The sequence below is a fragment of the Vicugna pacos genome, chromosome 2 (genome assembly GCF_048564905.1).
Source record: "Vicugna pacos chromosome 2, VicPac4, whole genome shotgun sequence".
Classification (NCBI taxonomy): Eukaryota; Metazoa; Chordata; class Mammalia; order Artiodactyla; family Camelidae; genus Vicugna; species Vicugna pacos.
In genome coordinates this window covers 8,716,576-8,740,950 of record NC_132988.1, presented here as the reverse complement: position 1 = coordinate 8,740,950, position 24,375 = coordinate 8,716,576, and the positions used below count along the sequence as shown (strand labels likewise).

Here is a 24,375-nt window from a genome sequence, read left to right as displayed (position 1 = left end):
AAAGTCTTCTGCGTGACGCAGTTGTCAAGACACAGTTTCTCTGAGAGTTGTCAAGACAGTTTCTCTGAGAATTTCTTCATCTTTAAAACAAGGAGACTGTGTCTGATGAGGGCTAATAAACAGTAATCACATCTAATAAGTAATTTATCTAATAAGGGCTTTTCGAAATTCCAGTTCTAATATTTCCCCTTTCTTTATCCACACACATCTTTATGGTTCTGTGTTCTCTGATTCTCTGCCATTATCTCTGTCTGAAATCTCCTTTCTCCAAATATTAATTTATTACTCCGCCTTCAGAAGTGTGTTAAATTCCTCTCCTTCGTTCCCCTGGCCAGAATCAGGTCATCATTTCTCAGCAAATAGCCCCCAAGCAGCCAGCTGAATGAATGGAACTGCCCTGACGCTGTAGCGTGGTTTGCACGAGTCTTAGCAGTTTACAGAATCCTAACTGAGCAGTTCACTTCGGGAAAGATTTGATAGTTTTGTTTAAAGCATGGAAAAAGTGAGGTCAGTTTTCACATACTAGTACCTGCAACAAAAGGGGACAAATAAAGATTGCAATATTTTATTCAAATCAGAAGGGAGGGTTCATGAGCCCAATTTCCATCCTGTCACAGAGCAGGACAGTCATGCTGTGAGATCTGTGAGCGGTTCTCACTGCATGTTGTGTTGGGCGATGTAATTAAAGGAGTGAATTTTCTTTCCTATTGGGATTTTTAATCATCACCAATTTGAGTTAATTTTGGAAGAAACTGTGACAGATTATTGAGATTTTGTATATTTCATTGCGGAATCTTGCTGAGCTGCTTTTTCACATCAGTGCCTTTGAGAAACTCAAAATTGTGGACATCCCAGGGAATCACTTGTGTAGCTCACAAAGCTACCTGAACACATTTACCTGAAGACGAACTGAAGGAAAACATTTCAAGAAGGGTATCAGCCGTATGTTAAAAAAAAAAAAAAGGCAGGCATTTGAAATCAAACTCAACATATGTGTCAATGTAAGGCAGGTAAAACTGAATTCAATTCTCCTCATTATGAATTATCCTGGACTGACTAAAATTACAGAAAGAGGAGGCTTATTGAGATAGCATGTAGACATGATATCAAAATTTCCAAAGAAATTCATAAATATTATTGTGTATAAAAGTAGCTCACATCCCTGTGGTTGAAGTGCACATTGCAAGGTGATGGGAGGTTTTTGGGTTTTTTTCCCTCTACATTTGGGTCCTTTTCAGGAAGGTCAAGTAGAAAATTTTCTTCAAAGGAGGACAACTATCCCAAAGATGAGCATATAAAGGACAAAAGTTTTCTAAGAATTTAAGTAATCCAGTGCTTCTATGCAATAAAATCTCAGCCACGTGGATATCTTTTTATTCATGCATCTCTGGGACTTGCAGCATTGGGTGTGCAGAGCTGATGGTGCATGCCAGGTCTCCCAGACCAGCTATTAAAATGGTCCCACACCTCTCTGCTGCAGGTGGTGAATGATGCAGACCTCAGCCTTCCGAGTGAAGTCTTGCCACCTGGCTGCCATAGCATCTCTGATGATCCAACAACCCAAAGGATTATATCTACTGCAATCAGCAGTCCCCGTGCCACACTGGTTGTTAAATATTTCAGATGTCACTCCGTTAGTAACTCTTTCTCTAAGCCCCGTGTCCATCTCTTTTGCGAGACCCAGATCGCCAGCTCAGCCCAGACCCTACGCATGTGTATAGCCTTCTGACGTCCTGTGCTGTAGATGGTAATGCTTGTTAAACTGAATTTAATTCAAGTCTTTAAAAATAAGAATCAAAGTCAATATTTAGGTTGCAATTACTGTCTTAGCCCAGGTAGTCTAGAGAAAGGAGTCTGAGGCAAGGCTTCCACACTAATGCTTTATTAGGGGTCCAGCTGGAGAGCAGTGCAGGTGCAGAAAAACACAAAAAGATACTGCGTTATCTTTCTTCCCATAGCTTCACAAGAAAACGTGGTGAGTCGGCTAGCACAAAGAGGAGGTGTCCAGGGCAGACCTGTAGAACCCCTGGGCCCCAGAACAGTCCACGAGCAGGAGGAAGGGCAAGGGATTTGTGCCACTTTGTCTCTCCCTGAGCTTAGCTTCCCCCTGGGCATTGCTCCCACACACTTGGTGTCACCAGGCCAGGAAGGGCAGAGGCCGGGGAGTCACAGTGCCTGGGAATTTGCCATCAGGGAGCAGGCAGGGCTGCCAGCAGCAGCAGCTCCCACCGGGTGGATGGAAAGGCAAAAAAGCCCAGCCCTGACGGCAGCCTGCCTCTTGACAGGAGCTGAGATAACCAGGTGTCAGGGAACAAGGCGACAGCAGCAGAGGCCGAGTCCCAGGCACAAGAGTCTGGACTGACGTATCACTGAGGACTAGTGTAATTTCTAAGTTCAAGTTTCACCTAAACATATAAACAAGGTCCCCTCTCCCCACACCCGCGCCCGCACTACCTCCATGGGGGTTGTGAACTTGGTACTTAAAGGGAAACTTACTTAGGCTTCAGTTTCCTTAGTCTGATGGAAGGAGCGAGATGTCCACGAGCTGGAGAAGAACCTTAAGAAGTTGATTTTTTGAAGTTTCTAGTGAATTGGGTCTTCCCAGTTTGACTTTATTTATTTTACAATAAATGCTGAGAAGTATCACAACATATGACAATTTATAGCCACATTTCTGGTATTCTAGTACAGATTATCTTGGAAGTATCATTTTTAAACAATTTTGGGTTTTTTCAGCTTTATTGAGGTACAGTGGGCAAAACTGTATATATTTCAAGTGTGTGAGGTGATGATTTGATACATGCATGCCTTGTAAAATGTTGCCCACAATCAAGTTAGCTAATCATCCATTCCTTCAAATGGTTACTTTTGTGTGTATGTGTGTGGTGAGGTTAAAGATTTACTCTCTTGGCAAGTTTCAAGTACATCATACAATTTTTTAAATTGTAGTCACTATGCTGGACATTAGATCCTCATAACTGATTCATCTTATAACTAAAAATTGGTACCCTTTGACCAAACATCTCCACCTTTCCCTGAGCCCCCAGCCTCTGGCAACCACCCTTCTACTCCATTTCTGTGAGTTTCACTTTTTTTTTTGTCTTGAAAGTATTTTGAAAGTAATAGATAAATTATTTGTTTTGGCATAAATGCTTCTTGAATGCAGGTAACTTGTAATCAACCATGTTTATCTTTCACTTCAAGATACAGCACTACTGCGATAGCTCTTCTGATGTAAAACAAGGAAGTTGCCTGTCACACTAGTATTTATTGTAGAAAAGGGAAGCGTGATTTTCAAATATTTCTTACATCAGATAATTCTTTGTTGAGAGCTTTTATCTTCCAGTCAACCCTCCCAAGGGTCTATTTTCATCTTCTATTATGGGTACAGAGTTCCCATTCTTCAGGGGTCTACTTGGGTAGATTTAGAAAGTAAGTGTTCTTTGGCATTCTACTTTAATCAACTGTTGTCTTGTTCTCCCCATTGGGAAGGCAATCAACTTAGTTTTACTTCAAGGTGATACACAGCTGCAGAAAACATTCACTTTACATATGTCAGAAGGATTGGCTAAAAGTATGCAGGATCCCCAAGGTAATTTTGAATTAGAATGAAATATCACTTACACTAACATATTTAGAATTCCATTCCACTGTGCCTAGTAAAACATCCAACTCTACATAATGGCTGGTTTTATTGTATTACTTCTCTTATTTTTTTTTTCTTTTAAACATCTTCATCTCAAACTTTAAGCTGCTTCTCAACTAAATTAGTTAATAATGAACTCCAGTATCAAACAGCCTTCTTGGCTAACACATTTCAATCGTTTTGAACATTTCAGGTCATGAAATTAGTCATTTTAATAAACTGTCGAAAACAAACTTTCCCTGCATTTGATTTTGGATTACTCATGAACTAGGAATTCCTGGTCTCAAATATTAACAAAGGAAGTGTACACAGAATGCCATGATAAATGAATAAGCAGAAAGTTTTCATATAATGTAAATAGAGATGTCAGATGCACACCCTATGCTATTATCTTCTGTGTCTGGTTTCATAGGGTCACATACATATACTTTACCATAATTAATCAAATTTAAATTATGTGTGTCTTTTATGTTCTATGCCTTTTCCTGTGAAGTCCTCTAGAGGGCAAAGACTTGTGTTTAAAGTTCTCTGAATGAGCCCCACACAGCACCATGGGCCAGAAGGAACTTAAGTACAGTTCTGATATTGGATTAGATAGTTTTAGACAAAACACTGGTTAAATACCAATCTTGTTATTATATTCTACCTAAATAATTTTTCCCAAGTTAGAGCTTTCACTAAACACCCCGAATTGTGCCATACCATGTTAAAAACAACAACAACAACAAAAACTCTTTACACGTGATTAGGGATGAGAATCTTACCATAATACATGAGGGGAAAGGGCTACTTTGTTTCTCACATATGAAAACCCTGATTTATGTTTCACTGACTTTTTTTTAAAATTTCAAGGCATCTTAATCTTTCTCTGCACTATGATGAGAAAGGCAACATTTCTAGACTGACAGTTTCCTTTAATTCATCCCATTCTGCTTCACTATAATGTTGGGTAAATGTGACAGCAATCAGGGAAGATATGTGCACTTCAGATTCTTTGTCATGGAAGTTAATTAATTTTTAAAATATTTCCCTTCTGCATTGTGTAAAACGCTATTCATAATATGCCAACAAACCGAGCCAAAGCAAACAGAAAACTTGGGTACTAGACAGAAATGCAACTCTGCTCTATTTTTGTCCATATCTTAAATAAGTTTTGAAACAAAATCTTGTAAGATTAGACATATGGACAATGACAGGAATAATAGAAAATGGGATTAGTTTGAATGGTAAAGCTTTTCAAATGGACAGTGTGCCACATCCTAATGACAATAGTCATTTGGAACCTCTAGACAGTTTTTTTAATTTTTTTTAATGAGTTATAGTCATTTTACAATGTTGTGTCAATTTCCAGTGTAGACCACAATTTTTCAGTTATACGTGAACATACATACATTCATTGTCACATTTTTTTTCACTGTGAGCTACCACAAAATCTTGTGTATATTTCCCTGTGCTATACAGTGTAATCTTGTTTATCTATTCTACATTTTGAAGTCCCAATCTGTCCCTTCCCACCCCCCACCCCCTTGGCAACCACAAGTTTCTATTCTATGTCTATGAGTCTGTTTCTCTTTTGTATTTATGTTCTTCTTCTTTTTTTTTATTTAGATTTCACATATGAGCGATCTCATATAGTATTTTACTTTCTCTTTCTGGCTTACTTCACTTAGAGTGACATTCTCCAGGAACATCCATGTTGCTGCAAATGGTGTTATGTTGTCAATTCTTATGGCTGTATAGTATTCCATTGTGTAAATATACCACTTCTTATTTATCTAGTCATCTGTTGATAGACATTTAGGCTGTTTCCATATCTTGGCTATTGTAAATAGTGTTGCTATGAACATTGGGGTGCAGGTATCTTTTTGAAGTAGTGTTCCTTCTGGATATATGCCCAGGAGTGGGATTCCTGGGTCATATGGTAAGTCTATTCTTAGTCTTTTGAGGAATCTCCATACTGTTTTCCACAGTGGCTACACCAAATTGCATTCCCACCAGCAGTGTAGGAGGGTTCCCTTTTCTCCACAGCCTCTCCAGCATTTGTCATTTGTGGACTTTTGAATGATGGCCATTCTGGCTGGTGTGAGGTGATACCTCATTGTAGTTTTGATTTGCATTTCTCTGATAATTAGTGATATTGAGCATTTTTTCACATGCCTGTTGATCATTTGTATGTCTTTCTTGGAGAATTGCTTGTTTAGGTCTTCTGCCCATTTTTGGATTGGGTTGTTTGTGTTTTTCTTATTATGTCATATGAGCTGCTTATATATTCTGGAGATCAAGCCTTTGTTAGTTTCATCATTTGCAAAAATTTTCTCCCATTCCATAGGTTGTCGTTTTGTTTGCTTATGGTTTTCTTTGCTGTGCAGAAGCTTGTAAGTTTCATTAGGTCCCATTTGTTTATTCTTGCTTTTATTTCTATTACTTGGGTAGACTGCCCTAGGAGAACATTTTTGAGATGTATGTCATCTAATGTTTTGCCTATATTTTCTTCTAGGAGGTTTATTGTATCTTGTCTTTTGTTGAAGTCTTTGATCCATTTTGAGTTTATTTTTGTGTATGGTATAAGGGAGTGTTCTAGCTTCATTGCTTTACATGCTGCTGTCCAGTTTTCCCAACACCATTTGCTGAAGAGACTGTCTTTATTCCATTGTATGTTCTTGCCTCCTTTGTCGAAGATTAGTTGACCAAAAGTTTGTGGGTTCATTTCTGGGCTCTCTATTCTGTGGAACCTCTAGACATTTTTTAATACAACACAGAAATTTAGAAAAATTCTATATAGATAATTGAAAAATAATTCTTTCTGAGTCATTATTTTTTTCTTATATTATTGTATTTGAAACACATGGAAATCCTGCATAGCTAGAAATTTGTTAAACAATGTGTTGTATACTGAACCTTTGACTCAGTCACTAAGTTGAGTTCCAAATGCCTAAAACAAGACCAATATTTAAGGATGTACATTTCTTAGGTTTTTACACTTCTCTAATATTCAAAGACAGGTTTGGGAGGATTCACTGTTTTGCAAGATGCCAATTTCCAATATTATTTCAACCAGTCTTCCTACATGTTGACCACAACCCAGCATGAGATTTTTGTTGTGCACAGGAGCATAGAGAATGTATAGTAATGACAAGAGAGTCTTGATTTGTAACATTGTCATATTCCCCCCCACCATCGCTGTGAGCTACCACAAGATCTTGTATATATTTCCCTGTGCTATACAGTAACAATGTAAAATCTGGACATAGTATTGTAGTAACTTATCTAAATCATGAAGTGATTCTTAAACAAAGCTATATAATTTTGTGTAATATGGAGTGATCATTGGGTTACTTTTATTGAATAGCCTTAATGTTTTCTTACCTTAACAAAATAGACTTTTATAATGTTCTTTAATAGATAAATTGTTGGAAAATGCTCTCTTATTTTGTCTATCCTCCTTGAGTTGTCTGACAGAAACTATCTGGGGAGAGTTTTCAGCAGTAGCAACATATAATATGGAACTTGCATTTTTATTTGATGATGAATTCTGGGGTCGAAGAAAGCAAGAGATCAAGGGTCCTGAGGTGAAGCTTACCCCTGCTCTGAAACCGCAGTCTCATGGGTCAGGGCTTTACTTCTCAGCCTACTGAATGAGCACATGGAATCTGTCTGCAGCTTGTCCGAGCGAATCCTTTGGGTGGTTCCTGTTATTGAGATTTCCCATTGCCAAAGGTCACGAAGCATCTTTACAGCAAATGCCCTAAAGCATACCTACTGTTTGCACCTGGCTACAGCTCAGAAGCCCTAGATAAGCCTGCATGAAACAAGTTATCATGGGTGTTGATTATGATTAAGCAATAAAGTGTGACACCTAGGTATCATTCAGCTCACTCCTATAATTCCTGAACTACCATTCCTTCCTGGGTTTTTTTTTTTTTTGCTTCTCTAGATCCTTTTTTCTTTTCTTTGGCTACAGTAACCTTGCTCCTTTTGAGCTATTGTTTCAAGCTTCAGGCATTTCCTGTGCATTATGGATTAAATTTTAAGAAGCTGTTTAGTCCATTGTAAAGCATCTATTACATGTTACTGAAAAGGTGTAGTCAGGAATCAGGCAACAGGGCGTAATGTCATATTAGAGCTTTCTCTCTATTTCATATGACTCTATTCTGGGGGGAAAAAGTTCTCTTAAGGTGCATGCCTTGAACATACAGGCAATCTTTGGAGGGGTATAAAGTCCACCGAAGTCTCTTTTTATTTTATTGTCAAAAAACAAAGTTTCCTTTTCTTCTTTTATCGTCAGTTCAAAATTTTTCTTCCACAATGAAACAGAATACATTGTAAATGTCAAATTTATCTTTACGTGGCTCTTCACAGCTGCTGTTTTAAAAATTACTATTTGCATATCGAAATTTAGCTCTCAGAGAATCAGTTCCAAATTACACATTTGTTTGTGTATATACATGCATGTTCTTTTCTCTTTTATGGTGAAATTAGCAACATTAGAACTCTGCAAAAGCTCATAATTTTTGATGCATTCAAATTAAGTTTTGGTTTTCTCTTTTAGCATCAACTGTTGGATAGTTTTCTATATCTTATAGTCTCTGGTTTGATGCCAGCATCCTATGTATCATGAAAGTAGTTTGCAGTTTTTGTCATATCCTGGCAAAATGACCTTCTCTCTTTACGACTTTAATTCTAATTTACGTTTTTATACCATTCTTATATGTTATGTATGTAGACAGTGTTAAAGAGGGTTCAGCCCTGGGTAATGTTGTTGCTTGTCATTAACATGTGGACAATATTTTCTGTATTGTGGCGGCCTGCATTTCTTCTTCCTATTTTAATATTCATCTAATATTGTTGAGTATCTGCGGAGTGTTATGATCTGGTTTTGGCCCTGAAGATAGAAGAGATTCATTGGAAAACAGCTTCACCCCTTTCTCAGAGTACCCTCAATGTAGGTAGGGAGGCAGACAATGAATGAATAGCAATGCAATGCAAGAGGCTCTCTGGTGGTGGAGTAAATAATCTACAAGCTCTCACAGACAGGGAAGCAAGTATGTAACCAGGCAAGGTATTGCAGGGTTACTGCTGGAGTAGTTTTTTATAGACTGCATGACAAAATTACAGGAGCTGGGAAAAGACATCACAAGGAGAAAAACACAGATAAGCGGCCACAAGGAGACTTACAAGGGTCAGCTTCTCAGGAAACAAAAATTAAAAAGTAATTTATTGACAGTGAATATATCTTTTATCATTTTGAATTTGGGCATTGGTTTATCATCAATTAAACTATGATATTCAAAACCCAGATATTACTGAATATTTAAGGGCATGTAATTTCTGAGAATGGCAAAGAGTCATTTGTGGCAAATAAATGTAGTATAAAAAGAAAAATCTTGGTAATTGATATCTGAGTTATTAATCAGGTCAAGTGTCCATGATTTAAAAAAAAGACTCAGTGTATACAGTAGTATACTCAATCATATTTTGGACATTGAAATGTAATTCTTATTAGGTCACACATAATTTTAATGTTAAAATAAGTAAATTCTACTATATTATGGATACTGTATGTTCAGTTAACCTCAGATATGGAAGGAAATCCACAAGTAGGCTTCCATATGTTTCATTTGACAAGATTTTGTTTAAAAACCTTATATTTACCATGATTATTACTGATTATTTAAAGACTTAAAGAAATTGGATAACAAGTTTAAATTTAATAAAATACTAGGAACTGTATTCCCTTTTTTTCTTTATTTTATGCATTTATCACTACTGGAGAGGGAAGAGGGAGATTCTTTGGGAGTGAGTAATAAGAATTTACTGATTTTTGGTATATACTTGCCACTAAGAAATCTACTTATTTGCCAATCTACTTACTTGCAAAAGAAGTCTGAGTGAACTACCAAGATATATTTGGAACGTCAGGTAAAAAATACAGGCAAAAAAGATGTACCCCAGTGGTTGATGACATTCAAACATTAATAAACGTTCAGATTTACACTAAGTATGTAAAATATATAGTAGAAACATTAGAAAATATTAAATTATACTGTTGTCTTCTAGTTCCCTAAATGAAAATGTAAAGAGGGAAACATGTAGCTCTTCTAGAAGAGTGACAGTGTCCAACAAATAAAATCTCTCTTTGATTATAAAATAATTGAGTAGAAATTTCATCTGGTAAGATAGAAAAGGAAACGAATAGAGGTTCAGAGTCCCTTAGCATGGACAAAACAAGGAAAGTGGTCTAGAAAGTTATTTTTAATTAAGAGTTTTTCAAAACTTAGGGGAAAAAACTACATTTACATAAATGATAAAAGTTCCTCTAATAAACCTAGAAATTCAAGCACGTCTGTATTTATATCCTCATACATTTTTCACATGTTAGCCATGCAGAGTTTTGTGTATATTAAATAATGCAGTAACCCAATGGTATGGTTTTAAGTGGGTCAATGAAAGGTGTTTAAAATATTTGATGTGAAATGTTCTGTAGCATCTACTTGTTACAAAGGGATATGCCTTTCTGAAACTTCGCTTGAGTAATGAGTAACATAATCCTCTTGAAATGAGCTCAAAGATCAAGAGAATTTGAAAGGAAACCAATCTTCCTGAAAGCTATATTTTCAGGCTCAATGAGGATGGTAAAAACTACGTACTTGAAATTTTAAGCAAAACATCTAGACATTTCAGTGACTTTCAAGATGGAGACATAAATCTAGGGGATGGATGACAAAGTTATTACAATCAGAAAATTTCACATGGCGATGCTTTTTCTCAATAAATATATACATAAAATATATTTACTATGAAATCAATGGCTTGCTAAACTTTTTATGATAAAAAGATAGATAAGATGTTTTCACACTGGAAAAAGTTAGAAGCCCATATTTTATTTAAACACCTTTAAATGTGTTCATAAAGCTACTCAAGAAACTGAAGTTTCTTTTTTGCTTTTGTTTTCCTTCTTACACAATTACATTTTCATATCCTTGGTAAACAGACTTCTTGAACATGTCTGGTCCACATAGCAAATGTATTCTTCAAAGACACTGCACACTAAATTTTAGGAATTTCAATCTTTCACTAAATTTCCTCATTTCTACAGAGATGAGGGTGGAAGTTAGCCTATTTTCAACCCAGTGGTGATTAATTTATTTGGAACTTTAAGTAAAACCAATTTGGTCACTTTTGAATCCCAAACAAGTAATACATATTTTTCTGCCGACCTCTTGTAGTTATTTGTTTATTTCTCCTAAGAAGGTAAAAATAACTTGCATCAAAATGCCTACCTTCACCTGCCTTTCTTTGTGCTAAGTGCCTGAACCATGTAATTTAGACCAATTTGTCAGAGTAATTAAATCATTTGTCTTTGGACGTGTGCACTTTTCTACTGGCTATTGATTAGAACTGTTTGGAGAAATGGAGTGTAGTTTTCACAGACCTGAAAAATAGAATCCATGTTTCAGTTTTGAAAACAAACTTTCTAAAAATTGTATAACTGTTCTAGATTTACAGAAAAGCTCACTTAATACAAAGAGTTCCCATACACTCTATAGTTTCCCCTCTGAGCATCTTACATTAGTCTGGCATAATTGTTACAATTAATGAACTAATGTTAATACATTAAAATTAACTAAAGTCTGTACTTTATTCAGCTTCCCTTCATTTCTACCTAATGTCATTTTCCCAACATCCCATTCAAGATACATCCCATCTAACCTCATGCCTTCTCATGCTCCTCTGATCTGTGGCAGTTTCCCAGTCCCACCTTGTTTGGTGACCTTGACAGCCTTGGAGATTACTGATCAGGTATTATATAGAATGTTCCTCAATGGTTCCTCATAATTTTTCTGATTCTTAGACTGGAGTTCCGGGTTTGGGGGAGGAAGATCCCGGAGGTAAAGTACCATTTTCATCACATCTAAAAAGTGTACATACTATCAACCTGACATCATTGTTGGTGTTAACCCTAATAACTCGACCAAGGTGAGGTCTGTTGGGTTTCTCCACTGTGATGTTAACTCGTCTTTTCCATCTTTCCATATCGTTATTATATACTGTTGCTATACACTGTATATATATATACACACACACACAGTATACACTGTATATATATACACACACACTATATACTGTATATACATACACACATACTATATACCATATATACTATATATTATATGCTGTTACTTTATACTGTCTGTACTGGAGTGGGGATTGTGCTCTTTCTCAGCCTTTGAGAGTGGACTATTTGCATGATTTATTTAGAATTCCACATGAGAGATTTCTCTCTTCCCCATTTATTTTGTATTCAGTTATTTATATCACTATGAATTCATAGGGATTTAACTTATGCTTTGGGTTATAATCTGATATATATATAATACTTTGTTTTGCTTGGTTCACATTATTCCAACTCCAGCCATCGACAGTGATTTTGTTTGGCTCCTATGTCCCTTTGGCATCTACCCGTCATTGCGTTTGATTGGTCGGTGGTTCGGTTGGTTTTTTGTTTTGTTTCTCAGCATTTCCTTACTTTCTGGCACTGCAGGTTGCTCCAGGCTCATCTTGTATATTTCCTGCCCCAGTCCTGGAATCAGCCATTTCTCCAGGCAGCCCTGGCCCTTTTTATTGGAGAACAGTATTAGAAACCAAAATTTAAGTGTGAGGTGTATTCCTTGCTGGAGGAGTGTCTGCTTCTAAGTCCTCTCAGCTGACAGAGCAGAGAGGTATCTGCACATGTACTAATCCGTGTGCATGCACATGTTTTCAAATATTTCTACATGTAGTTGAGCTAGATGTGGGTTCATACTGATGTCGCCAACTCTAATCATAGTGATGTTTTCATCTCTAATACCACATGGCACCTGGCTTCTCCCTCTGCTTAATTGCAACCTCCCACTCCAACACTGAGAAGCATGGCCCTCGTTATCTGCCAACCACTTACTTAATTGCTCCATCCCAGCCTACGTGTCTAGCTGGGTACCAGAGCTGTCAACTCGTACCTCCACAGGGACAGCTATGTGAGCGGCAGCACAGTGCTGATGTGCAATTACTTCTTGCTTTTAATCTTATAGACTCCACTCTCTGTGAAGTACTTAGGTCAGCACAGTTTCCCGCATACTTTTATGTGATGTCATTTCATATCTTTGTCACATATTTAGATTGTATTTTTCACATTCCGTCTTGGGATCTCCCAACCTTTGAAATGATATGTTTTAATTCGTGTACATTTTCAGGTTTACACTTTGTACTGTGAAGTTTTATAGATTTGCACAAATGTGTTTCTAACGCGCCCACCATTACAGTGTCCTACAGAATGTTTTCACTGCCCTATCACTGTTTATTTCACTGTTCCTATGATTTTTCCTTTTCCGGAATGGCATGTAATTGGAATTATACATAAATTTGCCCTTTTCAGACTGGCTTCTTTAACATGATAATATACTTTTAACATTCACTCATTGCTTTTTACGGCTTGATAGGCCATTTCTTTTTATCTCTGAATAATGTACCATTGTATGGATGTACCACAATTTATTTATCTATTCACCTATTGAATGATATATTGGTTTCTTTCAGCTTTTAGCAATTATGAGTGAAGCTGCTATAAACCTTTGTGTACAGGTTTTTGTGGAAGCATAAATCTCAAGTCAGTTGGATAAATAGCTACAAGTGAACTCATGTTTAGCTCAATTACAGGTAGAAATATTTATAAACGTGTATGTGCACAGACCAGTACATATACAGATGGTATGTATTTGGTATATGGTAAATCTAAATATAAAATCTAAATCTAACTATATGGTAATATTTGGATTTGTTTAAAAAAACTACCAAATTGTCTTCCAAGGTGGCTGCACCCTGTTGCTTTCCCACCGGGAATGAATGAGAGCTCCTGTTGCTCTGTATCCTTGGAGAGCGTTTGGTGTTATCAGTTGGGTTCAAGCCATTCTCATAGATGTGTAGTGGTATCTCGTTGATTTAATTTGCATTTCTCTAGTGACATATCATGGTGAGCATCTTTCATATGCTTATTTGTCACCTGTATTTGTGAGGGGTCTGTTGAGATCATTTGGCCATTTTTCACTGGGTTGGTTGTTTTCTTACTGATTTTAAAGAGTTCTTTGTATATTTTAGATACAAGTTCTTTATCCAGTATGTAGTTTTCAAATATTTCCTCCCAGTCTATGGCCTCAGTTTTCATTCTCTGAAAAGTCTTTTAAGGAATAGAGGTTTATAATTTTAATAAATTCTAACATCAGTTTTTTCTTTCATGGATCATGATTTTAGTATCTTGTCTAAGACTTCATTGCTGAAACCAAAGCCACTCACATTTTCTCCTTTGTTTTCCTCTAGAAGTTTTATAGTTTTCACTTAAATTAGGTCTGTGATCCATTTTGAGTTCATTTTTGTGAAAGATGTAAGATTCTGTGTCTAGATGTGATTTTTCACGTGTGAATGGCCAGTTCTTCCAGAACCATTCATAGAAAAGACTATCTCTTCTCCATTGAATTGCATTTGTTATTTTCAAAGATGAGTTGATAATAATTATGAGTTTATTCTTGCACTCTCTATTCTGTTCTGTTGTTTTATACATTCATTCTTTTGCCAATACCACTCCGAACTGATTACTGTCACTTCGTGGTAAGTTTTGAAAGCGGATAATGTGAGCCCTTCAGCTTTGTCTTTCTTCACTATCGTGTTGGCTCTTTTAGATGTTTGCCTTTCCATATAAGCTTTAGAATAAACTTGTCAATATCTACAAAAACAGCTTATTGGGATTTTGATGGAAGTTGTGCTGAATCTATAGCTCAAGTTAGGAAGAACTGATGCCTTATGACTATTGAGCCTTCCCATCCATGAACCTAAAATCTGTCTGCATATTTATTTAGATTTTCTCTGATTTTTACAATCAAGACGTAGTTTCCCACAAAGATCCTTTAATTATTCTATTAAATTTTTACCTAAATATTTGTTTTTTGGGTGCTATTGAAAATGGTGTTGGTTTGCTTTTCAAATTTCAGATTCTGGTTGTTCACTGACAGTATACAGGCATTTGGGTGCATAGGAAAGCAGTTGACTTTTGTGTATCAAGTTTGTATCCTGCAACTATGTCTTCTGCTTTGTTATCTTTATTTCTGCTTCTGCTATTTCAGCTAGGCAAATGTTAAATCTTTTGAAATAATCGGACAGTTCTTGCGTGTTCTGCTTTTTTTTTTTTTTTCATTCTCCTTGCATTTCACTTGGGAAGTTTCTACTCATCTATTGTCAAACTCATTGATAGTTTTCTTGGCCCTCTCCAGTCTGTTGATGAGCCTATCAAATGCATTCTTCATTTCTGTTACAGTGTTTTGATTTCTATCATTTTCCTTTGATTCTTTCTTGGAGTTCCTACCTCTCAACTTGCCCTACCCATCTATTCTTGTATGCTATCTACCTTTTCCATCGCAACCCTTAACGTATGAAGAATTGATTTTAAAATTCCCTATCTGATAATTACAATATCTGTCATGTCTGAATCTGGTTCTCGTGCTTTTTTCCATCTCTTCAAACTTTTTTCTTTCTTCCTTTTTGGTATGCTTTCTAATTTTTTTTTTTTTGGTTGAAAATCACATGTGTCATATTAGGTAGTAGAAACTGAAGTAAATGCACATGAAGCGAGTGTCTGTTATTCTGGCCAGAAATTGGGCTGTATTTACTGTTTGCTACAGAGTCTGCTACCAGATGCCTCAGATTCTTCTAGCATCCTGTGTCTATCTGTTCTGTTGACTCTGAATCTCCCTGAGAGCTCCTTCTCAAAGAGAGTTTGCACCCTGCAGTGTGCTCAGTTGTAATCTGCTATTATCATCCAGAAGCCCTGCTGGTATGGTGGTAAGTTACAGAAGAGGGGCTGTATTCTGTAATTGTATGACTGAGTCTTTGAGCGGGCCTGTGTTTCTGGGCTGTGGTCTTCACAAGTGTTGCTTAGTTTCCCTCCCCACCTTAGGGGAGTCAGGAAACCTAGAAAGGCCTGGAGTGGGGGCAATGCCCTTCACTCAGGTAGGTTACTATGACTGTACTAAGATACTGTCACTGAAGGAGGAGTCTCTAGGACATTTCTTGATGGTTACTCTCCCATTCTCCCCACTAGTGCCACAGTGGTGTCTTTCTCAGCTGTTCACATGAGATCTAGCCAAATTTCCTGGTGGCAAAACCCAGGAAAGGTGGGGCCTCCACTAAGAACGCAGCTCCCAGGAAATTCTCATTCTCAACCAAGTCCATAGTGTGCCTCCAGTAATACATCAAAATCATTGGTGCTACCAGCAGTGTATGGTTCTAGCAGCTTCTCTGTGTGTATTCTGAAACTGCCCAAAAGTCTCTGTATGCATCTGTCTCGCTGTGTTTGGGGGCGGTGTTTTTTTATCCCTACCACCTCATTCTCTAATGGTTCCAAGAAAAAGCATCAATTTTGAGTTTGTTCAGCTTTATCTTTTTGGAAGGAGGAGAGTGATGATCCCTAAGCTCTTTACATGACAGAGTTTAAACTCTAAGCCCCTCCCACTTCACTCTTTATGCCTCCATGACTGGCCCAACATGTGTGCTGAATGCAGAGCCAGCCCCACGACTTCATGGAGAGGCTCCTTAGTCACGGCTAAGGAGCAGCTCCCCCATCTGCGGTGCTGGGCTGGGCGTGCCCTTCCCTTCACCTGTGATGGAGTCTATTCAGACTGGAGGAGTCACTGCTGTTACAGGTTTCCCGAGGTAGCCGACCTTGGAGCTGTCCCTCCTCCTTTTCTAACAACCTTAGTGTTATAGCTCACACTGCTCCCAAGACTGACTCTCCCAAGCCCTTCTCTCTGCGCTGCCTCAGCAGAGGGGGCATGGGAGCCCCCTTCTCTTTATTTACCACCAGGCTTCCTTACAAGGCTAGAGGAACTTATAAGACCTCCCAGAAAGATCTGTGCTTCTAAAAGGGCTTGCAAGGGAGAGGGAGAGGTTTTAAAAAGACAACTATATACTAAATATATCTTTCCTATAGTCTAAGTGTTTCCGGAGAATAGCTTCTTGCCTCATGTAGGAAAGAATTCAGGAGCAAGGCATAGTAAAGTGAAAGCAAGTTTATTTAGACAGCTACACACTCCATAGAGAGAGTGTGCTCTGTTTCGTGCAGAAGGGGAAGCGACTTAGGAGATTCACACTCCGTAGGCAGAATGCGGGCCATCTCAAAAGGTGAGGGAGCGAGAAGCCGAGAGGTGTTGGATGTTTCATTTAAAGTAAAAGTAGATACACACTCCACAGGCAGAGTGTGAGCTATTTCAGAAAGCCAGAGAGAAAGCGACCACGAAGTGTGGACTTGCCAGTTTTTATGGGCTGAGTAATTTCACATGCTAACGAGTAGGAGGATTATTCCAACTATTGCGAGGAAGGGGCAGGGATTTCCAGGAACTGGGTCCCACCCCCTTTTGCCCTTTTATGGTCAGCCGAGGCACTGTCATGGCACTAGTGGGTGTGCCGTGAGGCTCAAGATCTCCTGGAATTCGATCTTCTGCCATCTTGGTTCTAACCAGTGTGTCCTATCCTCATTGCCGTGTCATTCCTTCAATGGCTGTGCCCTGCCCCCTTCCCTCCTGTCTCACAAGCAAAAAGTGCTTAAGGATTTAAACCTTCACTATAAGTCACCTTATAGTTGTTCCCAGTTTCTAACTTAACTCAAAAGTGGAGAGCCCATCTTGTCCTATCACTGATTTTACTATGAACAGTTACGTATTGGGCTCTGTATCAGTTAGCAGTCCCCATCCTACCGTCCAACAGGGAACCGCTCTCCAGCTGAGAAAGCTCACATCCTACTCAGAGAAATCAGAAGGTCCCCAGGACCTATTTCCATTTCATAGCAGTAAATCTAATATAGTTATCTAATCTGCAGACTGTCTGGTCTAAAGACTTCCAAAATTCATCCCCAGCAGGCAGTCCTTGGTGGTGGCAAGGACTCAAAGTCTTCAAGGACAATTCACAGGTATGTGTGAGCCCTTCAGAGCATCCAGGCAGGCGTCCAGAGTAGCAGCTGGTGTGAGTTTTAGGCATGCAAGTTATAGTCTTTTTGAGGATCAAGGGAGTACTCTTGGAAAACACACACACCCCATCCTAAGAAGCAAACAATTCTCAGGTTTATTGGAGCCACTGAGGAAGGGAAGCATACTTCTAACTACCCCTTCCTTCCCTTACTTGCAAGTTGTTCCTTTCATCATGGAGATGGGACTTCATTATTATTCTGGGGGGGAAGAGCGTTCGGTCTTCAAGACTTCTATTCCTCAGTGACACGTAGTTAAAGAAATAGCCACATCTCTAAATTTTCTGATGGAAAAAAAATCTCTAAATTTTTCAAATCTTTAGACAAGGACTCTTCTCAAGTCTCAAATTTGAGGGTGGTTTTCTAGATGAGTGGAGGTAGGGGAAGCTGTCTCTGTTCCGTGTATGTGGTGAAGAAGGGAGGCCTTGGCTGGGCTCCTGACTCCTACGGGGGGGGCAGAATTTTAGGAAGGAAACAGTTGCAGAGGTAGACAGACAAGGTAGAGGCAGGCAACTGCATTTTTTTATATGGAAAAAAGTTCTTACTTTAAGACTGAATCACATTAGACCTGGGGTGCTGTAAGATCCGTATAATAAGCTTCACCTGGAGAAACGGCCTTGGCTTTCAGCCCACTGGGCTGCACGGCTTCCAGGGGCACAGCTCACATGCTGTTTATGCGAAGAGCCCCTTGGAGCAGGGTGCCATTTACACGGATTACAGTGGGGCCTCCTGGAGCCGTGTAACACAGCTGGTAGCCGCAAAAGCCTTTGGTGTAGAGAGAATTGTAATTTTCATGTAAATTATTTGGAACCGTATTTTCTTTGGAGAACTGTCCAGAATCAACCTTCTCCTTCGGCTGATGCTAAGTGAAACATCTTTCCTCAGAGTGTGGATAGTACTCATTGCCCTGCTTGTTCCCCAAAGTTGGTCTACTTGTGAGTTTCCCCTCTACCTCTAAGCTCCCGATCTCTTTCATCTCTTTACCTATAGTTGCAAGCCCAGTGTCTGGTGCAAAGGCAGTGTTTAATAAATGTTTCCTGCATCAAAAGTAAATTATTCTCTGTGATATATACCCAACTGCCTTGCCTTTTTTTCTTCCTAATTTGGATTTGCTGTCAATTTAGTTCACAGAGAATGCACTGTGCTCCTATTTATTAAATTAAATATCTGCTAAGAGCAGCATATTAAAAATTAAGCTTAGTTAAATCTCAATTTCCTGCGATCATCATAGAAGTTGCTCATTGCTGCATCTCATATTAGCTTGGTTCAGTGGTTAGACGGTAATTAACATGAATACTTAATGACCACTTTCCTATTCTGATATATTGCTAATGATCCTTACAGTTTAAAGTGCATTAGGGTTAATTATAAATGTTCATAATTTGCCTCCCCTTCTGACTGACAGTATGTTCTTACAGCTAAGAAAGTGATGAGTACCCCAGACCTGTGTGGGAAGAATGCTGGTCTGTGGAGGCTTGGCAAACAACATCACAAATTCTTCAGTTATCTCAAATCTATAGTCTAAACTATTTCCCAAATTTCCACTTGATCATCAATGTTGCAAAAATATCATTTCTAAGTGTGACCTGAAGTCTGAGTGTTGAGCGATAACAGAAAGGAAGATACTGTCTTTGGCAGCCGTCACAGTCCCATAGCCACAGGAATTTGTGGGATGGGGCAGTTGAGTTCTTCCTTCTGTCCTCTCTCTCCCTTTCAACTCACCTGCACCTAAGCTGCTTTCTTGGCAGCCATTTACACACTAGTTTCATTCAGATAGGATTCTCTGACTCTCAAGGAGATGGTAAAGTGGGTGGAAGCATCTTATACTGAGCAAGTCATTAGGCAAAAACTTTTCTCCTATAATACTATGATGTGAATGCCCAAATGTAGTCATGTAACCATCATAGGGCTTTCTTATAGTCTCACATCATCTTCATTCATATATTAAAAAGCTGAAATGATGCTACGTAGATTGGTCTGGTCATTCCGTACATTTAACTTTCTGTGTAGAGGTTCCTATGAATATGTCTTAGTTTAATGATGAGCTTTCCAGTCTTCCAGGGCCACAGTCATGTATTGTGTTCCTTTTCCATTTTCCCATAATGGACTGGACAGTATAGTGTCCAATGTAGAAGAGTCAATGACTATTATGAACTCATTACTAAGGTAAAAGGAGTGCAAGTATTTTAACTTGTTGGATTATTTAACCATACTACATCAGCAGGGCTAAACCAAAATTGAAGAGCTCTGTCATGATGACTTCAGCCAAACAGTTCAGAAATGGTGGCACAAGCCACCTTCAGGGAGGACGTCTAAGATCAAAAGGGGCATGCATTCACCCTGGCTCTGAGCAAATAAGTTTACAGATCCAAAAATTATCAAGTCAGAAAGATCCTAGTTATTCGTGGGTTTTAAAATTCTTGAGAATATTGTATTGACTTTGACTCGAATGAAAAATGAAAATAATCCTCCTTTTCTGGCATTTCCACGCTGACTTTAGTTCCTTCAGTATAGTAGGGGCTCAAGAGATACTTATGGATTAATGTTGACTGAATAGGGAAGAATATAGCTCTGACCACCGCCACCACCACAAGCGAAGGCTGCAAATGACATGAAACGGTCTTATTTAATCTCAGAAGCTAAATGGGAAATAAGAAATTGGCTGCTTTTAAAAACGCATTCCAGAATGAGTACTGATGATATAATTTCATGGGTCCCTTTACTACACTTTTTATTCATGGGTGAATTCAACACTTTATTATAAGTACTAAAGTGATATTTAATTATAGAGTTAAAACTTTAAAAACGGCAAATGACTTACAAGTAGAACATTTGTTTGCACTTGATTAAACTATTTTGGTCATTATGTATCATTTCACTCCCTGCCTTTGAATAAAGATCCTCATTTTCATTTACTCTTAGCACACTTCAAGAAATGTAATTAAAAACTGATGACTAGCCAAGATACAGTGTACCAGGAATGTGGAAATATTTACTTTCTGTGGAATGCAAATTAGTTGAAGATGCAGATTTTGTATAACATAGATAAGAGTTTTCAATAAGATCTCAAGCAATGGGTTTGAAAGGGTAAGCATTAATAATTTGTTGCTCGTTCAAACAGTTGTTTTGAAGCATTCCTCCACTTTCCTGCACCTCAGAAGAATGATTTACTCATATTAGATTGCCAGTTTTATTAAAAAGCCATTCCATTGAGTATCTTAAGACTTAATTTAGTGAAAGTTTTTTTAAAAAATAATTTCCTATTTACATCATTCAGATCCATTTAACTTGAGTATTTTGTCATGTAGAGTAATAACTCATCAATCCGTTAGTGCAACTTTTCCTAATGTTACTTTTGTTAGTCCTATGAAATGTGCTATTTTGAATCCCTGAAATGTTATAAGCCACCAGATTGCTAATTGCTTTGGATGCTGTGAAAAATAATTACTCCACATTATTTTTGATATTTAATTGACAGTATAATGCATTTAACTAAAGACCTACAATAAACTATTTCTAATTACTGAGGGTGGTGGAGTGGAAAACTAGGCTGTAAAACTTTACAGGGAAACGATGTTTTCTTCATTACATTAAAAGTCGTTGTTGGTATAACTTTTTCAGAGACAAAAAAAAAAAAAATCCCCCAAATGGGAAGTTCTGGAAAGCTAGAAAGAGTTGTGGAATAGTTTTACTCATGATCTAGTAAGGAGAATTTTTTTAAATTATCATTTTAGTAGATTTCACTCGTGATGGATGTCATATACTAAATTTACCATGCTAGCACTAAAATTTCTCCCTCTTTAGTTGGCAGAACTTTATGAGGGAGATAATCGGGCCACTGCCAGAAGGAGTGATTTTTATCACTGGCCTGTGTTCAACACATTCTGCATCTGTAGGACATTCAGCTGAAAAGCAATGCCAAATTTTAGATGCCATTGAAATATGTAGATGTATCAGGAGCTGGATCTGTTCTTGGCTCCCAAGAGAGGAACTTTTTGTTAGAAACTGATCCTTGCAAATAACACTTAGAACCCAATGCGAGGAATTCCCACCGCCTCGAAGTGTCACAAATGGGGGCGTAAAACGTCAGGTCCTTTGAGTAGCTGTGTACTGTTTCCATTGCCGCGTGGCTCTGAGCTTATTCATAATCAGCAGTGTTCTTTTACTCCTCCGCATCACCCCCGGTAAAATGAAATGTCTCCACTGGTATTTCATTAAATTGCTTATTTAATTTCATCTTGTAGATTTTTTCCAAAAACAGACAACTGCAACAAGTGACCTGTTTCAGGGAATGTAAATTATTTTCAGAATTTCAGAAATTGAAAAGGGATAAGAGGAAGGAGAAAATGCTGGGCTGGTGTGAAGCGATAGCCCGTAACCCTCGCAGGATCCCCAACAGCACGCGGACCCCCGAGGGCTCGGAGGAGTGGGCGGACGCCGCGCAAACGTCCACACTGGTGAGTGCAGCCATCGCCCCGCGAGTGGCTTGTGCGCGAATGGATGCTGAGGGAACGGGGAGGGAGGGCTCTCTAAGGAAACACGACTCTGCTTTACAAAAGTCCTTGCACAGATGCTACAGTGTTCCTATAGATGCAGTTTAACTAATGGGTATTAATAAATACAGCTTCATTTCCTACCGTTTAGAGTTCAATTCAGAATTAAAGAACAATGTCTTTTTCTTTCTGTTTCTTCAGACATCGCCCTTCCATTATGTCAGTGACCTTAGAGGGATAGTTAATGTTTCCATCTTCGATTCTATGTTTTGTAGTGGAATCAATGGAGGAAAACAAGCAGAGTTATCCAAAAATAATGCCTGCGTGCTGTGTTTTCCTGTATAGATTCAAAAAAATCTCTGAAAAAGGAAATCAGAAATTTTCATTTTCATATAAAATTGTGAATCAAATAATTACAAAAATGATTTGCAGACCAAATCAATGGTATGTTCTTTCTTGTCTTGTTTTCAGTTTACATTAGTTATATTTTAATTACTGATTTGCCATTTTTTTTGAGAACATAAGCATTTTCATTAGCCTGATCTATCCGTTGATGAACATATAATTAAGTATAAACGAAGACTTTTGGTTAATTGTTTACTTTTGAGTTATTCGATAATTTCTATTATTTTACGTAGAAACTATGATCTTGAGCAAACATAATTAAGTGAATTTCAGGAGAAATCATTGGAAGGACTAGGCGTAGAAGTGGGAATCCTGCTTAATTCTATTGTCTTAGACTGTTGGGAGAGGGCTAAGGGTATGAAGAGATCATGCGATGTGATTGGACAAAGTTCTAGGGACAACATTCTCTGAAACTACTGTCTGCAACGTTGCATCTCACTCTGATACGATCTTCCGTAAATTACTATTTTCAGTAAAACCACTTGGCATGAGTTAACACCATTGAAACGCATCTTTTGCACAACATTTCTACATAAAGCTGGACCTCGTAGGTATCACACAATAACTAAAATTTGAAAAAAAAAATGTTACTCCTGTGCTCTCATTAGAGTGGCTTTAGTGCTTAAATTCCTATTTCATAGAACCATATGTCAAAACCATAAAAGTCTCGAACAAACATTTGGATTGGCTTTCTCTTATAATTTTGGGTAATCTAATATTAGCTTCATTTTACAAGTGCATACTATGACCCAGAGAAATTAAGTGACTTTCCCAGTGTCACTTAGCTAGTAAATGTCACTTCTAAGATTGCTAGAATCCTGGCTTCTCAAGGCAAGGCCTTTTCTGCTACACTACACTGTCTCACTTTCTTAATGACATTTCTTTCCATTCAAATACTTTTAGTAAAAAGAAAAAGACATCAGTTACCAACTTAATTAAATCCAGTAATTAATCTAATTTTAAAATCTAATGCTGTATCGAGACAATAACCTCCAGCCACTGTAAACGATTTGCAGACCAAATCAATAATACACTTTCTTGTTTTGTTTTAAATTGACGTGTTAAATTTTAATTACTGTTTTACCATTTGATAAGAACACAAGAGCTTTCATCAGCCTGATTTATTTATTGATGAACACATAATTAAATATAAGCAACAGTTTTCTGTTTATTTTTTTACTTTTATTTGATAATTTCTATTACTTTACATAGAAACAGTGATCCTGAGCAAACATCATTGAGTGAATTTCAAGAGAAACTATTGCAAGGATTAGGTTTTCAACTGACAAAACATAGACATGAAAATCTTGCTTAATTCCCCCAAATCTCAATGGGGGGCAGGCAGAGATACTTTGTTCAACCAAGAAAGTTTAGTTTCTTAACATAGAAAAATAAAGTATTTCTTATGTCCTAGCCGATGGGTTCAGGGCAGCTCTCTTTGGAGGTTCACTACTGAGAAATTAAAGACTCTTTTCATCTTTTGATGCTGCCTTCTTAAGCACACAGTCTCTTAAGTCACTGAGAAAAAGGAAGAGACTATGTGGGCCACTGGGCATGAGCTATTATGAAGTGAACTTGAATGTGTAGACATCTTTCCATCGGCCAAACCCTAATCTCATTCCTTCACCTGAACTGCAAGGGAGGCTGAGAAATATTGGAAGTCACGTGGCCAGGAAAAATCAAATGGAATCAGTGGACATCTAGACCCTCTCTGCCTTGGTCCACCTTTCTGGTCACCAAATAGTCACATCATTTTTCCAGTCTCTCATGAAAAGGATTATTACTTTCCA

The 24,375-nt window shown here is 37.9% G+C and overlaps 1 protein-coding gene across 1 annotated transcript in view; it reads left to right on the top strand.

Moving 5' to 3' along the window:
• MARCHF1 (membrane associated ring-CH-type finger 1) overlaps positions 1-24,375 on the top strand; it is a 383,069-nt gene that overhangs the window by 61,692 nt on the left and 297,002 nt on the right. The window contains exon 2 of the mRNA XM_072975092.1: positions 21,996-22,144. Coding sequence (XP_072831193.1) covers positions 21,996-22,144 — 149 coding nt within the window. The remainder of the gene's footprint in view (positions 1-21,995; positions 22,145-24,375) is intronic.